The 17720-nt window shown below is 33.6% G+C and overlaps 1 protein-coding gene across 3 annotated transcripts in view; it reads left to right on the top strand.

The window, feature by feature from the left end:
- Ldah (lipid droplet associated hydrolase) overlaps positions 1–17720 on the top strand; it is an 88550-nt gene that overhangs the window by 5619 nt on the left and 65211 nt on the right. For all 3 annotated transcript variants that reach the window (XR_011704313.1, XM_027937866.2, XM_027937867.2), the window contains exons 2-3: positions 3136–3291; positions 11874–12017. Coding sequence is in view for 2 of the 3 variants with exons in the window: in XM_027937866.2 (XP_027793667.1) it covers positions 3138–3291; positions 11874–12017 (298 nt within the window). In the remaining variant the exon portion in view is untranslated. The remainder of the gene's footprint in view (positions 1–3135; positions 3292–11873; positions 12018–17720) is intronic.

Here is a 17720-nt window from a genome sequence, read left to right as displayed (position 1 = left end):
TTTGTCTGCTTTTTCATATTCCTTTACCTAGATCCTTGATTTCCATCTTTTTTCCTAATAGGTATATATCTCAAGACTAAATTTGTCTGTACTTGTGCTTTTATTTGTATTCTGCATGTCTTGATAGGTCATAATCTTTGTTCTGTCTCATTTCTCTGTTATCCTCTTAGTTTTATATTAATTGCATTTTCTGTTTCCCCTTTTATACACTTGTTATATGTTCTTACACAATTCTTATAGTGGTTACTGACTTTTTGAACAAATTTTAAAAAATATTTCCTCTGGCTTTTCTAATTGTCCTCCATGGGAGATTATTTGGAAGCAAGCTAGTCTGCCTCTGCCTTTGCTAATGCAGATTCAAACTTAATTTTAATGTATATTTTAAACAAAAAAAGTACCTCTAATTAAAAACAACTCTCAGACTCACCTCTGTTATTTGCATACTCAACATTGAATGAATATAACCAACATATTGATATTAGCTAGGCCACTAAAAAAAAAAAAAAAAACCTTGAAATAGAGCCATTGACTTTTTGTTTATTTTCTTATATTTTTTTTGATGAGTTAGCAATTTGAAGAGTTAGACGCTCTTATCCACTTATGTAATAAATAATACAAGTTATTAAGCATTGGAAGAAAACTATCTTACTAAGTTAAATGTAATTTAATTGAAGACTATGTGGAAATAGCAACACGAGTTTTTTGGTTTTTGGTTTTTTTTAATTAGCATTGGCAATTCTAGTACCTAAAATAAAATGTAGGCATTATTTGCATATGTATGCTGAAGCCTGAATCAAATATATTTACAACTCCACTTATTTTTTTTATAAATTTTTTAAAAAGAGAGAGAATTCTAATATTCATTTTTTAGTTATTGGCGGACACAACATCTTTGTTTGTATGTGGTGCTGAGGATCGAACCCAGGCCACACGCATGCCAGGGGAGCGTGCTACCACTTGAGCCACATCCCCAGCCCCATAGTCCACTTATTTTTGTTCATTAGTTCAGTTGTAAGGTTATTGTCTAGCTATAATATAAAGACTTGTTATTATAAATATTTACATTATAAATACTATAATAACAAATTTTATAGATTTGAATCTCTTAAGATTTATACCCATCTGATACTGGTTTTCTGTTTTAAATATTGTCTAGGTTTGCATACAATTTAGTTGGAAAAAAATTCTCTTACCACATAAAGTTAGAAACCCATTGGTTTCTAACATTGTTATATGTTCTACATATCTACAAATGAACACCTGCATTTAAGAAAACAGGTCTACCTAGATTGCACAAGTTATGTTCACACTTGATTTTCACCCTATCTAGATCTTGATGCTTATCAGATTTATTTCCTTCAAGATCATTTATAGGCTGAGGCTGAAGGTGGAACCATCACCCTTTTTCAATATATAATTGTAACACATTTTTCTTTGTTAATCTGACACTTGCTTGCAGAACTGAATTACTTTGGATTCTTAGGTAAGCAAGAATTCAAACTCTCATTTTTGAGTTTTCATTTTCTTCTTATACATAGCTGTGTGGGAGTCAGAAATATAAGAGTGAAGGAAAGTAAAAGATTGTTTAGAAATACATGTGAATTCCATGCTTCTCTGTTCTATTTTATTTGAAATGTTTTAGAATTGCAACTGCTTGTTTTCCAATTTTTATATACTATACTTAAATTTCATATCTACTTGGATTTTCATTAGTTTAGTGGCTAATCAAACTCCCAAGATGTCATAGTCTCAAATATTTATAAGTTGAATGTATTTAATAACTCAGAATTCTCCTCTGGTGAACGTGTGGCTTGTGTCTTCACAGTCAGTTCTAATTTAATACTGTGTTTCACAGCTCCATCTAATATTGTTTCTAATACATGGTAAATGTCAGAAGACCTTTATAGAAACACTCTGTTTAAGATAGTTTTGGAGACTGGGCTACAGTGACATTTATTAATGAATTAAAAGTCAATTCATACCAAAAGTTGAATGATAGTTTTGTTTATTTAATCAATATATTTTGAATAAAGAGTGGTCCCCACTTTTTAAGTAAGGATTTTTCATTTTTTCTTAGTATTGCTATTTAAGAAAAAAGAGTGTATGACTTCTGGTTAAACATGGAGATTAGAATGTATATTATTTCTTCCTACTCCCTAAATTCCCTAAGCTGACAGTAAAAATAGTAAAGGCATAAACAAAGAGAATAGCAGCGACAACAGAACATCAAACTGGAGAAGTGAAATCTTAAAAATGTTAGAAAGTAAATGGATAAATTATAAGCAACTTCATAGCAGTCTTGATGGAATGTAACATTTGGTCATAATATTGAACTACAGCTTGTTTAATCATTCCCAAAATTGAGTCATGATAGAATTTTTAGTATCGGCATAATGAATTATCATAATTCACTTATCCATTCCTTCATTAATGATTATATAGGATCTTCAGCTTTTCACCATAATAAATAGCATTCCATGCATTAGGTTTTTTTAAATTTTTTTTAATTGTTGATAGATCCTTATTTTATTTATTTGTTTGTATGCGGTGCTGAGGACCAAACCCAGTGCCTCACACATGCCAGGCAAGTGCGCTACCATTGAGCCACAGCCACAGTCCCCCATGCATTAGTTTTAAAAAGTATTTTTGATATTTTTTTTAGAGTCAGTTCCTCAAAATGACTAAATTGAAGTATATGCCTTTAATGGGTATTGACTAGTGCTGCTAGATTGCTTCCCAAAGGCTGTTTTCATTATTACCATGTATGTGTGTTTTATCTTTCATTCCTAGAATGGAGAGTAGCTCTTGGGTGTGCCACATGGTGGCACTTACCTACAATACCATAGACTCAAGAAGCTAAGGCAGAAGGATCACAAGTTTGAGGCCAGCTTCAATTTAATGAGATCCTATTTCAAAAAATTTAAAAGGCAGCAGGGATTGGGGATATAGTTCAGTGATAGAGCACACCCCTGGGTTCAGTTCTCAGTATATCCCCCCCAGAAGAATAGCTGGCTAGTCTTCTATATACACTGTAGCATTTCCTTCTTGGTATTTTGAAAATTGTCTTTTTAATTCTTCAGTTAATTATTTTTGGCTCAAAGTTTTACATTTTGCTGCTTTTCTCCCTTTATTTAGAAATGGACTCAGAAATCAAGGAAGAAATCCCTGTACATGAGGAATTTGTTCTGTGTGGTGGAGTTGAAACACAGGTTCTAAAATGTGGTCCCTTGGATGACCTCTTTAATGATCAAAATGTCAACAGACCTAAACTGCTTATTTTCATTATTCCTGGTAAGTAGAAAAATCTGGATGAGAAGACTTTATACAGATAGCCATCACTATTTCTCTTTCTTTTCTTTTTTTTATTCACTTGGCTTGAAAATGAATAATATTTAGAAGAAAAAAATCAACTATAAATTTAATAGCATATACATTTAAAATGCAGAAAATTAACATAGAATTTTCATAATTAATTAACTACCTGAGTCACTTCTTTTTTCCCTGTATACTTTTTGGCTTGCATATATTTTGCTCTCCTCTCCCATTACAATTTAAAAAAAAGAATAGATTGATATTCTCATCTTTCCTCTAGCATCTGTGGCCAACATTTGTTTTTTGTAATGAGTTTAAAAATAGTTTAATTAATAATCAGCTTTATAACTCTTGGTAATGCCATGCAAAGTTTTAGTATTGTTGATAAAATTGAAAAAATCTCCATCAATTTTCTTTTACACATAACTTGAAAATTTTAAGGCAATTCAAGTTTTCTTGTTTGTGACAACTGAAATGTTCTTTGAGCTGACATCCCTCATCCACCAGGTGAGTCATTACTGTCCTGACGTGTAATGAGTTTTACATTATTAGTGTCAGGTTTTAGTGTCACATAAACAAAAAATTATCTTATTTTGATGTGCTCCTATGATTCACTTCTCATTATCAACTGGTTGTCAAGTCATTCGAGAAACTATTTATTATCTTTAAAAATACGTATTAGAGTCCTCATAATATTGTTATAACCAAGTTGCATAGACCGAACAGATTTGTAATGGCATTTTTCTATAATTAAACTCTTTAAAGAAAAGCTCAGTTAATAAGGATGTTTAAAATACTATATCAGTGAACCTGGAAAAAACCTCACATATAACTTTTGCAAATATCAGAACAGTTACCAATACCAGGTCTTATGCAGGCAGTTTTTGCATGTACTGTGATATTTGTGTCATCAAGCCCAGTAAGTTGGGAGAGTGGGTAGGAAGACTGTTCCTGGAGGCCATTTCTATGCTAGACTAGCTAGTGGTAACTCACTTTTAGAGGGAAATGGTTGTAATCCTATAAAATGAAAATGAACCTAAACTTTAACCCACTGCCAGCCAGATCCTGAAAAGCAGATTGAAGAACTTTTAATTTAGTTTCATCTTTTCTAGTGAACCTTAGATCTAGAATTTCTGTTAAACAACAATATATTTGGACTTATTTTAAATAGTTGAACTGAGCAAAAGAGGCAATTTGATAACTCACTGTAGAACATACTAAATCATTTAATTTTCATTTGGTAATATAGAATCAAATGAAGTGTCTTGTGCTATGAATCCAGTAATTAGAGATCTAGCAGACAAGGCTCTGTGGAAGAGCCTAAAGTTTACACATGATAACCTTCTATATAAATGGTGAGTCATGCTAACTTGATATATGACAGTTTTGTCCCCTGTAAAGTTAACTGGAAAGCATAGTCTATAAGTACAGTGCTTAAATGGAATTCATTGACTGTCAGGGTCTAGATATTATAATCATAGTCTCTGTTGTACTTTGCTTGAGCATTTGACTATTATATGTTCTTTGGGTGTGTGTTTATAGCACATTTTGATACAAACATTTGATTTAAAAAGTATTTACTTGCCTTTTTGTACTGGAATGTTTTTCAACATTCCTATTTCTAGAGATCTGAGAGAGAAAGAGAGAGACAGGGGGTAGGGGATGGAGGGGGGGTGGATAGCTCTTGTTTAGTTGCATAAGCAAAGCCCCTGTAATTTTCTTTGTGGTTTCTTAACCAGGAAGTTTAGTTCATGGTTTGTAAAGTATGACATAAGTCATAACATTTAAATGGTGAAGTATGAAGCATGCAATCATATTTAAACATCTTATATTGTGTGTTTCATTTCTGTCTCTTCTATAAATGGGATCATCATGTTATTGGCCATGTATTCATTTTGAAAAAACTTACTGTAAATGATTGTCATGTGTCCAACCCAGTGCTTCTAGGTACACTGGATACAGAGAATTACAACAAGCCATGGCTACTTTTTTAAAACTTAAACTTTTAGGTTTGAGTAAGAAGACTTACCCAGTGAGAAATAAATTTAAAAATGAGATAATTTATTTCTTTCTACTTACAGTGCAGACATACAGGAAGTAATAGAGTTAGGGGCTATAATATGAAGTTGATAATCTGATGGAGTTTTTAGCGGAGGCCAAGGGAGAACAAGAGCTAACACACCTTCATTAGGAATTTCGCATTGCATTCCCCAAGGCCTTCAAGGGAATAGATGTTATATATTCTACACTTGTAAAAGGAAATAATGGAACTGGAGAAATACCCATTCTCTTGGATAGCTCTTCCCTTTTACTTGTGCCTAGCCTCAGTTTCAACTACACACTGATTATTCCCTACTCTGCATATATATTTTAATTAACAAAATTTACATATCTGTATATATTTATGATATACACAATGTTTTGATACATGTATACATTGCAAAATGGCTAAACCAAGGTAATTAATATATGAGTTACTTCACATACTTTTTTTGTGCTGAGAATACTTGAAATCTCCTAGTAATTTTCAAGGTTCATTGTTATCAATTGTAGTTACTGTGGTGTATGATCCTTTCAACTTATTTGCCTAACTGAACTTTTGTGTTCTTGGCCAGCATCTCCCCAACTCTTTTACTTCTCACCCTGGTAACCAGCATCTGCTCTCTGCTTCTGTGAATTTGACTTTTTTAAATCCTGTATATAAGTGAGATTATAAAGTATTTGTCTTTATGTGCCTGGCTTATTTAATTTACTATAATGTCCTCTTGGTTTACCGTGTTGTCACAAATGGCAGTATTTCTTCCTTTCTTGAAGGCTGAGTAGTATTCAATTGTGAATATATACCACATTTTCTTTATCCAGTCTTCATTTGATGGACACTGAAGTTGTTTCCATATCTTGGGAATAGTGCTGCAATTAACATAAGAGAACAAATGTCTCTTCAAGATACAGGTTTTGTTTCCATCCTAGAAGTGGGAGGTTGGGTCTTAGCTAGTTCTATTTTTAGTTTTTGGAGGAACCTCCATTTTTCATAATGCCTATACTAATTTACGTTCCCACTAATGTGTGCAAAGTTTCTCTTTTCTCTATATCCTCACCAGTACTGGTATTTTGTCTTTTTGCTAATAGCTCTTCTAGCAGATGTAAGGTGATATCTCATTTTGGTTATAATTTGCATTTCTCTGATAGATGATGGTGTTGAACATTTTCTTAAATACCTGTTAGTTATATGAGTTCCTTCAGTATTTTGGGTATTAACTCCTTATCAGATGGATCTTAATCATTTCAGAGTTATATCCATACAGTTAAAAAAAAAAGTAGAAAAGAAAGAGAAAAAACACTTAATGTACTGATGTGGAACAATTTTAATTTATAGCAAAAGAAAAAAAGCAAGGATCAGAACTGTGTGCATCACTGTCATTTGTATATAAAATGTCAAAAGGTAATATATGAAATATCTGAAAGGATACACAAGAAAGGGGAAACTTTGAAGCTGAATAGCTGGTGCCTGCTAAAGGCAGGAGCCTGGATTTCCATGCTTGCACCACACCCACCACTTCTTCTGCCCCTGACTCATTTAGTATCATTCAGCAAATATCAAATTTTTAAATTAACTGCCTGCCACACCTCTGTGAAATGTTTTCTTTGTTTATTGGCCATCATGTTTTCATATGATAGTGATTTAACAAAAATAATTCTGTCTGATTTTTAGCATGATTGAATTTTTAATGTTGATGCATGGATTATATAAAATATGCAACATCACACATAGATGTATTTCTGGTGCTCTGCTGCAATTGATTAACTTACAGATCAGGAATTCTTCATTTTATTTCATGAAGTTCCCTTCATTGTATGGCACATTTATAATTATACATGCCACATTGTTAAGTATATTCATGAAGAAATAACTTTCATTTTCCTGGGTATATTAAAAGGATCCTATTATTGTTTTCCTTTCAGTTTGTAAGTGTGCATAATATTAATTAATTTTTCAGTACAAAACCAATTATGTTTTCCTGTGAAAAACTCTACTGTGTCATGATGTATTTTTTTAATTTTATGATTTTTATTATAATAATTCACACATTAATTCACTGTAATATTTCCATACATTAGGTATTTTTTTTACATTTTTATGGACTCAATTTAGTAAAATTTTCCTAGGGTTTTTCTAGCTATCTTCATGGGGCCATTGGTATATATTTTTCTTCTTCTTTTTTTTTTTTTTGTAATGTCTTTGCCTGGTTTTGGTATGAAAGTGATGTTGTCCTGATACAAAGAACTGGAAAATTTCCTTCCTTGTCCATTTTCTGGGAGAGTTTTATAGATTTGGTATTATTTCTTCCTTAAGTATTTGATAGAATTCACCAGTGAATCCATACAGACCTGGATTTTCTTTGTGGGAAAATTATTAACTAAAATTTTAATTTCTTTGATAATAGGACTATTCTGTTTCTTTTTGAGTGAGCATGATAGTTTGTCTTTTCAGAGAGTTATCCACTTCATTCATCTGTTCTAAATTTGTGCTACAAAAATTTTCATAATATTTCCTAATTATTCTTTGGATACAGAAAAATATTTTTTTTCAAATTTTTGTTCACTTGTTTATTTATTTATTTTTTGTATGTGGTGCTGAGCATCGAACCCAGGGTCTCACACGTGCGAGGTGAGTGCTCCACCACTGAGCCACAACCCCAGCCCCCAGAAAAATATTTTTAAATGTAAATCTGCTCATGCCTTAACCCTGCTATACTCACTCTTCCAGTATTACTTAGATTAAAAGTCAAATTACCATTGAGCATAGTGACACATCTGTGAACCCAGCACGTTGGAAGAAGTATCACAAGTTTGAGGCCAGCCCAGGCAACTTAGTGAGAACCTGTCTCAAAATTTAAAAAGGGCTTGCGATGTAGCTCAGTGGTATAGCCCCACTGAATGCAATCCATACATTAGATATAGAAAAGAAGAACCAAGAATTGGACTCTCTTCTGTTGCTTTAGGAGCCATGTACTTTATTTCCTTTCCTTTTTTTTTTTTTTTTTTTTTTTTCATGTTCTTTATTTCTTGAGAGCCTTTGCTTAGTGTTGTCTTTCCTCAGATTATCTGTCTTGTGCCTTGCTTGGTGGCTTTCATATGGTAAATGCTCAAAAAATAATTGATGGCCTAAAGAAAATGCAAGAGAAGCTATAATGCCAAATAGAGTGAATGAGCATGTAGTCATAGCATCATCATTTACTTGATGATGATGAAATAATGGCTCAGAACATTAAGGGGGTTTACTTAAGTCCTTATGTTAGTAAGGGAAAAAACTCAAACTTATACCCAGAGAGAGGGAGAAAAATTTATTTCATAGCTATTCTATTATCTAGTACTCATTGGTTTTTATATATCCTGTCATTATAGACATGTTGCATCTAAATTATGTAGTTGTTATCTTTACTATCTTCTTAATGTTAAATCAGTTTTTAATTATAATAATAACAGATACAATTTATTGAGCTCTTACTGTGTGCCACATATTGGTATAAGTGGTTGTTTATTCACTATCTCTGATGCCACCTACTTTATAGAGCTATTATAAGACTAATTAAAACTACATATATACAGAATATCCTAGACCAGGTCATTTGTGTATTTTTTTATTCAACATTATTATTTTTTTTCATCTGTTCTTTCAGTGATCATATATTTATTGAACACTAGCCATCTATGTGGCCTTGGGCAAGTTATTTAACCTCTTGCTATCTTGTTACTATCTCGTTCAAAATGTAATTAATTAAGTTAGTGGATGTAAATCCCTTAAATACTGACTGTATGCAGTAACTTACTGCACTTAAAAAATGTTAGCTTTTAGTAGTTTCTAGCCATATGAGGAAGTCTGTAGAACTTCACCACAGTACAAAACATTTGAATATGGGGTAGAACACACTCCTAAATTATACCCAGTGATATAAAATATTAAATCTTTTTAAAATAATGTATAAATAAATGAAATTTTAATAAGAATCCCAAAGAGATTTTTAAAAATTAGTGAAGCTAATCCTAAAGTTTATGAGATAAGCCTTGAAAATTTAGAAAGAGAAAAATAAAGAAAAGGGATTTGCCCTACCAGTTACTGAGACATTAAATACACAGTGTAGTAATTAAGACAGGATGGTACTGGTAGAGGAGAAAAGCAAAAATAAACAGGATTATTTGAAATCAGAATTAGCAAGCTGACATCAAAATTTTTGTATTGGCTCAAAAGACATCTCAAATCAATGCAAAGAGTTATATAATAAATGATCTTGGGACACTTGGCTAGCTACTAGGAAAGAAGTTGGATTGCTACTTTGCACTTTATACTTAAAAATATTCCAAACTTATTGAAAATTTATATTTATAAAACATGAAGCAGTGACACCCACATCCATCTTAGTTGCACAACCCCTGTGCTAGTATACCCTTCCCCTCTTCCATCTCCCTTAGCTAAGAGTACATAACTGCATTTGAGGAAGTTTTTACCTATTTGACAAAAATGACAATAGTACCATCACAAAAAGGAATTTGGAACTTGGAGCAATTGGAGCACTAGGTTAGAATGCAACGAAAGCAAACTGACAGTATGGCTATACATTGGTTTACAAGTTTGAATTGCTAATATTTATGTAGCACATATTATGTTGCAGGCAATGTTGAATTAATTCATTTGGTCATTACACAAAGTAGTATGACTATTATCTCCATTTCATAGATGAAGAAATAGGACACAGAGAGGTTAAATAACTTGCCAAAGTTCACATAGTTCGTAATTGGAGAAGCCAGGACTCCAAACCAGGCACTCTGGCTCCAGTCTTTGCTGGGGATAGAACTTGATTCCTGAGTTACATCCCCAGCATCTTTTTAAATTTTTGACATAGAGTCTCACTAAGTGCTGAAGCTGGCCTCATAGTTGTGATCCTCCTGCTTCCATCCCCCAAATCACTAACACTGCCTATGAGGCCATTATAGGGAATTACAAGTGTGTTCCACAGTGCCCAGCTCCATGTTGGTTTTTTTTTCTGTTTGTTTGTTTTTTTTGTTGTTGTTGTTGTTTTGTTTTTTTTTTTGTTTGTTTGTTTTGTTTTGTTTTTGTGGTGCTGGGGATTAAACCCATGGCTTTGTGCATGCAAGGCAAGCACTCTACCAACTGAGGTATATCCCCAGCCCTTTTTTAAAAAAAATTTTTTTGGTTGTAGATGAACATAATAGCTTTATTTTATTTGTTTATTTTTTTAAGTGGTGCCGGGGATCAAACCCAGTGCCTCATGCATGCTAGGCAAGTGCTTTACCACTGAGCCATAACCCCGCCCCCCCCCCCAGCTCCTTTTTTTGAGATAGGTTCTTACCATATTGTCCAGGTTAGTCAAGAACTCCTGGACTCTAGTGATCCTCCAACCTTAGCCTTCCACAAGCATGCTCTACTACACCTGGCTTAGAATCTATGCACCTTGCTGTGCTGCCTAACCAGGAAACTGAAAGATATGAACAGCTGAGAAAAAAATCAGTGAAGTTTGGCTGTGGTTATTTATATCAGTGCACTCAAGTAAGGTGGGGAAAACCTAACAAGAAGAAATCAATAAATTGAATGGAGAAATAGATAGTGATAGCAATGGACTAGTAACTGAAGATGAACCAGACAATTGCAAGATGAAAACCCCATTTCACTGTCATTTTCCAATGCACATGTGTTAGATTGAATCTTTTTAAAAAGATAATTTATTTATTCAATTTCTATATCAGAAGTATGTCAAAAATACTTTCTGAATACACACAAGAAAAATACGTATTAGTTTGTGTCCTTCAAAGATAATACATCAGTTTGCAGCATAAGTACTTGTGATAATGACAAGTCAACACTGAGTATTCCTTAATGTTCTCTTTGTGTGGGATAGTAACCCTGATTTGACTGGCCTGTTTGTTTAGTTTTCATGCAGCTTAATAAATGAGCCAGTCAAACCTTGAAGGGTCTTATAGGCAGTGTTAGTGATTTCAGACTTTATCCAAATGACAGTGGGAAGCCACTCAAGGGTGTTTAAAAAGGATGAGATTTGAAGATATATCGCTATGGTTTCCTGAACAATGGATTCCAAGGGGACAAGAGCTGACAGACCTGTTAGGATGCTGTTGTAGGAAACCTGGGAATTAATGATCACTAATGGAGAGAGATGGGCAAATTTGAGATGCATTTTGGAAGCTAACTTAGAAGAACTTATTGGTAAGCTGGATGTGAAGGACAGGGAGAAACCAAGAATGACTCTCAGTGTTTGGGTTTAAGCACTTGGTTTGTGTTTAGTGATTCCAGTTAGTGTATTGAGGAATAGTGAGAGTTTACTTGAAATAGTTGGAGAAAAAGCAGGAACAGAATTTTCTGAGTGGTTATTCCCAGACTTAAAGTAGAAAGGATATTAAAAATTGAAGTATAGGTATAAAATTGCAGGATTTGTAGAGCACAGTCTGAAGAGAAATTGACCTTTCCTTTCTAGTCTGCATCTTCTTACAGGAGTTTGATTAATCTAAGGTCTTTGTCTCTTTCCTAGGTAACCCGGGTTTTTCTTCTTTTTATGTGCCATTTGCAAAAGCTTTGTACTCTTTGACAAACAGATGCTTTCCAGTTTGGACTATCAGTCATGCTGGGCATGCCTTGGCCCCCAAAGACACGAAGATTCTTACAGCATCAGAAGGTATGTCCTTGTTAACATTTAGTTTCCTTTACAGTGAATGAGTATTCTTGTTTCTAGAAAGCCGCTAAGATTAAGAGTTTTACCAATGATTTCATCCCCTACACTTTGCGCCACTATATGTAACAGGTGACTTTGATGTGCCTTAATCAGATTACAGGTGTATGAGCAAAATTAATGTTGTTATTGTTTTAAGTTACTATGTTGTGGGAATGGTTTTTTAATAACACAACAGATAACCAAGTCAGACCAAAAAATTTATTGATAAACTTCTGTATTTGTTTTTTTAGTTATATAATTAAGATTAATTTAACCTAACAGTCTTAAAAAAGAGAGAACTGACTTTTAAAGTAATAAATAATTGCTACACCCCCCTCCCCCCAAAAAAGTTTTACCAATGAGAACCCCTGTGTAAGCCACATTTTGGTAATTTTAAGATTTTTAGAGACACTTTAAATCTTATGCAGGAATTCTCTGTAAGAATTTGGGTAGATCAAATAGTCTACATATGACTTTCCTTCTTTTTTTAAATTCACTATATATTTATTGATAGCATATTTCCAAAGTTGTGATAGGAGGAGAAGTAGAGGAAAAATAAAAGGCATGATCTCTAAAGAAGTGATCTCCCAGGCCAGGGAGTAAATATGATGTAGTAAATATGATTACATGCTGAACATTTTTGAACAGCTTCTAAAGCTTGATTTATTAATCTATTGTTAGTTTGGGTAAGTGTTTTAGATCCTATAAACAGTATCAATTCATCTAGTTAAATATGGTTCTTAACTTTTTTATTTTATAGCTAATCTGTTAGTTTTAATGACTAACATTGTACAATTTATTTTCAAAATGGAAATTTTTAATCATTTTTGTATTAAAAAGTTATATGTACTTATTATTTAAAAATTTAAGCAATTCAAAACTAAACAAGAAAGTAAAATAGTTTTCCTTAATATAAAGGTTGGAAAAAGAATGCTGTAGCTTTATAATTTTTTTTTTAATTATGTTTAAATTTTCTCAAACAAGCATTAGCAGCTTGGCAGAGAAATGAGATTTCCCAGTGCCTTTAACACTTTCTCTACAGTAGCTGAGGAGTTTTTTCCAGGCTGAAATAAGTATCTTAAGAATTGTCTAATAAGTGAATTTTAATGCTTTCTTCCCTATGACAATGTCATGATAAAGTGTATATCTTAAGCCTTAATAAAATGGCTACATTTTTATTCTGAGGGTATTTTTTCAAAATTTATTTACTTTGTATTACCTGTCCAAAAAATAAGTGGGCATATATTATGTACCAAGAAAACTTTCAGTGTCGAATGATTTTAAAAAACAAGTAGTGGACTTGTTTTTTATCTCTGACATGTAGAACTTGGAATTTGTCACTTTCATCCTCACAATAAGAAAAAAGCTTAAAAAAATGAAATCCGGTGATTTTTCTTAGATCTGGCAGAGAATTGAGGTCACAGGACAAATTCCCACCTGGAATTTGGAGAGAAGAGAATACCTGAAGTGGAGGATCAGAGAGCCATAAGCTGATAGAATATGCAATAGTGATTTTGATGAATTATTGGAGGTGAACGTGAGAAACTCCCATAGGGCTCCTCTTGCGCACCCACCCACATTTTCTTGGGTGTTACCTCCAGAAACTCCATTAGATTATTTTTTGAATATCTGAGGAAGATTTCTGCAAAGTTTTTGACCCATGGAGAAGAATTTTGCAGGATGCCCAGAGCATTCTCAACAACAAAGGCTTCCCTTTTGCCAGACCCTTATCTAACCTGAGGAAGGACACTTAGCCAGTGTTCCTGAGGAAGGATTTCTCTGTCCTGGAGGTGGGGGAAAAGGTGACAGGCTCTTTGGAAGATCACAGTACAGGTTTTCAGGCCCACGTAGAGACTGAGCTTTAATTATAGGTTATAAGATACTTTTCTCTTCCATATTTTATCACTACCTCAACAGACCTCTGTTGAAAGAGAAATTTATAATGAAAGTGTATTGCAGCTACAAAAGTCACAAGACACAGAGTTTGTTTAATGAGGAGTTCTTAGGGAAAGCCAGTGATGACAAAGGATAGAAAACAGGAACTTAGAGGAAACTGAAGTCTCTGGCATCTACAAGTACAGTAAAAGTTAAATACAACCCAACTTCTAGCCATTAATTAATTAACAAAGCCTCACATAAAAAAAAAAAAAATCTTTTTAACTTAGTTCCTGTTACCAAATACATCATGTCTGGTTTTAAACAACAACAAAAATTACAAGGCATTGTAAAAGTCAAGATAAACCAGTCTGACTAAATAAAGAAAGTATGGAGCTAAACTCAGGTCTATGCTTATTACCAATTTTGAAATTATCATGAAATTTAAAATAACTACTGTTAATAGAGTATAGGACTCTAGTGGAAAGAATAGCATGTTAGAAAGAATGGCTAAAGCAAGCCAGGGTTGGAGACAAGATCTTAAGAAATTTCCAAAAAAAAATACTAAGAAATACTGCAATAAAAAATGAAAGATTTTACAAAGAGATCACCAGTAGACTAGATGTATCTGCGGAAAGAATAAGTGAGTCTGAAAATAGGTCAATAGAAACTTCCCAAGCTGAAATGTAAAGAAAAAATATTTAATTGTACCTATCAATTGATATAGAAAACACAGTTTAAAAAAATACTTATTATTTTAAAAAAATCTCAGAAACTAGTTATAGAGGGAAACTTACTCAAATTGATGAAGAATATTTGTAAAAACTATCATATTTTTAAAATTCCAATTAGTTATACATGACAGTAGAATGCATTTTGACATATTGTACACAAATGGATAACATTATACTTAATGGTAAGAAACCAAACGCTTCCTCCTAAGATAGGGAACAAGACAAGATGTCCCTTCCCACCACTCATATTCATCACTGGGTTGCAATTCCTAGCTAATGTAGTAAGACAAAAAAGGGAATTAAAAGATAAGCAGATTGGGGAAAAAGAAATAAAACTTTTAATTTGCAGAAGATATGACTTTCTGTGTAGGAAATCCCTAAGAGTCCACAACAACAACAGAAAACTCTTGGTTGTTGCCATATCAAGGATGCAAGGTTAATATATAAAAATCAGTTGCTTTTCTATTTAGCAGCAATGAAAAATTAGAATTTAAAATTAGCAACACTCTCCATTAGAATCAGGGCATGTTTTGTTTTGTTTTAAGGGCATATTTTGAAAGGTGAATGAATAGTGATTATCTAACTTGATTTTTAACAGAGTAATGAAACTGAATATACAAATTGCAGCCTTGATTTAAAATTTCTCTTTCATGGCTGGGAATATAGCTCTGTTGGTAAAGTGCTTGCCTCTACCAAAGTTCTCTTTCAAACGTAACTGAAAGTGAATAAAATGTAACATGTACTTATTCTGCTATGAAATATTTTCAAATATTCGTTTATATATGCCCAAAATTGGGGCTTTATTATCATACATAGCTCTTCCTTTATCAGGAAATTCTGATCTGTTTATAATATGTTTTTTGTAGTCTTGTATTTAGAAAATAGCTATTAAGAGAATTTTTCTGGAAGGGGAGTAGGGGAAAGGAGGAGGAAAAGGTTAGGGGAGGTATTAGAGAGTGAAATTGATCAAATTATGTTATGTTCATGTACCAGTATGCCACAATGAAGCCCACCGATTTGTGTAATTAATATGCACCAACAAAAAAATTTCTTCAGTGGTAGAGTTCTTGCCTAGCATCTGAGGCCTTTGTTTGGATCCCTAGCACTAGAGAAAAAAAAAGAAGAATTTTTCCTAGAAAACAGGTTTATTTGATGTGCCAATCTTCAAAAATCTACCAGCTGTTCTGGCCTATTTTCTGAACTAGTCAAGAAAAGAGATAATCCAAAGATTGGGAAGTAGGAAGAAATGGGAATACTACAAGGTACTGGGAAGGGTTTATTCCTATTCTTTTGCTGTGTCAACTTTTTAATGGTGAGTGGTGAGTATGTCTTATTCCTACAGTTTTACTTTGGTGAGAAAGGCCATGTATTGGAGAGAAAATTTATGTATCAAATTCCTTAATCAGAGCAACAGCCAATCACATTTACCATTAGAACTCATGCTAAAGACAGAATGCAAACATTTGAACAAAACATGAATAGCAGCTTTGAAAGTCTAAACAGACTGGAAGGATTGCCATAGATCAAGGGTTCTGAAACTTTGGCATGCATCAGAATTACCTAGAGGATCTATTAAGACATAAATGGCCACCCCCAAGGGTGTTGATTCAATAGATCTGTGGGAATCTAAGAATTTGTATTTCCAACAAGCTTCCAAGTAATACGGATGCTGCTAATCCTGGGACCATGCTCTCAGAATCATTGACCTCTGTCTGCCCCATTGGATACTGATGAACAAAACCAATAGAAACTATGTGTTGTATGTTTTCATTTCTAGGACATGTCTTTAATTCTTGTTCTAAATCAACATCTTATTTGCATCTTTGAGTATGCTTATTGCTGTTTGGGCTGCTCTGTTAATAACTTAGTAATTGGAGCCTGGGTTCTTTGCTATCTCATGAGAACAGTGCCATCTAGAGGCATTAGCCCAGAGGGCCACCATGGGCCAAAGGAGGCTGTGGTTTCTAGAGAGGGTGAAAAGACAACTCGTCACCATGAAGAATTTATTGACTGCCAACTAGATTATCATGTGTGGTATTGCAGGGGAGTAGAAGGAGATGACATGCCAGTCTTTACTTTTAGGACAGTGATTCTGGGTAGCTCAAAAGTTCTGTGAAGGCTGAGCCTGGGCCTTACCAATGCCCATTTGATCAGAACAGTTGTGCTTTCACCTGTTTTACATGTTGAACGTTGTGTTTGAAAGTGTATGCTCTAGAAGGTTGCTTTGTGTAGACAGGACAGATATATTATATTCACCATCCAAGATTATTGTCCTAAGGTACAAGTTTTCTGACACCCAAAGTACGGTGTGAAAAATATGTATTGAGAGAAAGCCATAATGACACATCAGATGGCAACAGTATGTTTTGCTTCATATTAGCACGTGTTAAAATTATGCACAGTTGGAAATAATATTCTAGTTGCACCACATTATCACAGTCACAAATTGACTATAATTGAGAGAACAGATGTTCACCAATGTCAGAAGGGATGATTCAAAAAGAAAAAAGTGAAAAGAAAATTTGAGGAATTAGAAGTATAACTGGTTTTTTGGCTTTAATTTACTAGAATCATTACCAACAATTTTAAGTTATTTGTTCAAGAAGTACAAAATAGAAGCTAGAAATCATACTGGTTCAGTTTAACAGATTAAAAACATTGCCTAAAAATATCTCAGAAAATCTTGTAATTAGTGATGAATTTGAATAATGCATTATCTAAAATGTTATCAACTACTGCCACTACAGTCTCCCAAATGGAAAGAAAGAGAGAAAAACCTGTAGAGCTTTCTTTCTTGCTGGGACTAGACGAGCAGAGACATGAGGAAAGATGGACTGACTAGATGAGCCCAAAGCAGGAATAGTCAGTCAGTTCAGTCTCAGGGCTCACAGTCAGTAGGAGTGAAAGCAGGTCTCTGGGTAGAAAGAAGTAGAAAAACCAAGAGACAGGACAAGGAAGAAGTCAAAATCAAGTGCAGTGTTAGAGTCTCAGGACAGAGGGAAGGACTAGGGAGTGTCAACGTGGCAGTTCTGTCCAAAATCACCGACCAGACCATGCT

The sequence above is a fragment of the Marmota flaviventris genome, chromosome 14 (assembly GCF_047511675.1).
Source record: "Marmota flaviventris isolate mMarFla1 chromosome 14, mMarFla1.hap1, whole genome shotgun sequence".
Taxonomy (NCBI): domain Eukaryota; kingdom Metazoa; phylum Chordata; class Mammalia; order Rodentia; family Sciuridae; genus Marmota; species Marmota flaviventris.
This window is presented reverse-complemented; position numbering and strand designations above follow the sequence as displayed.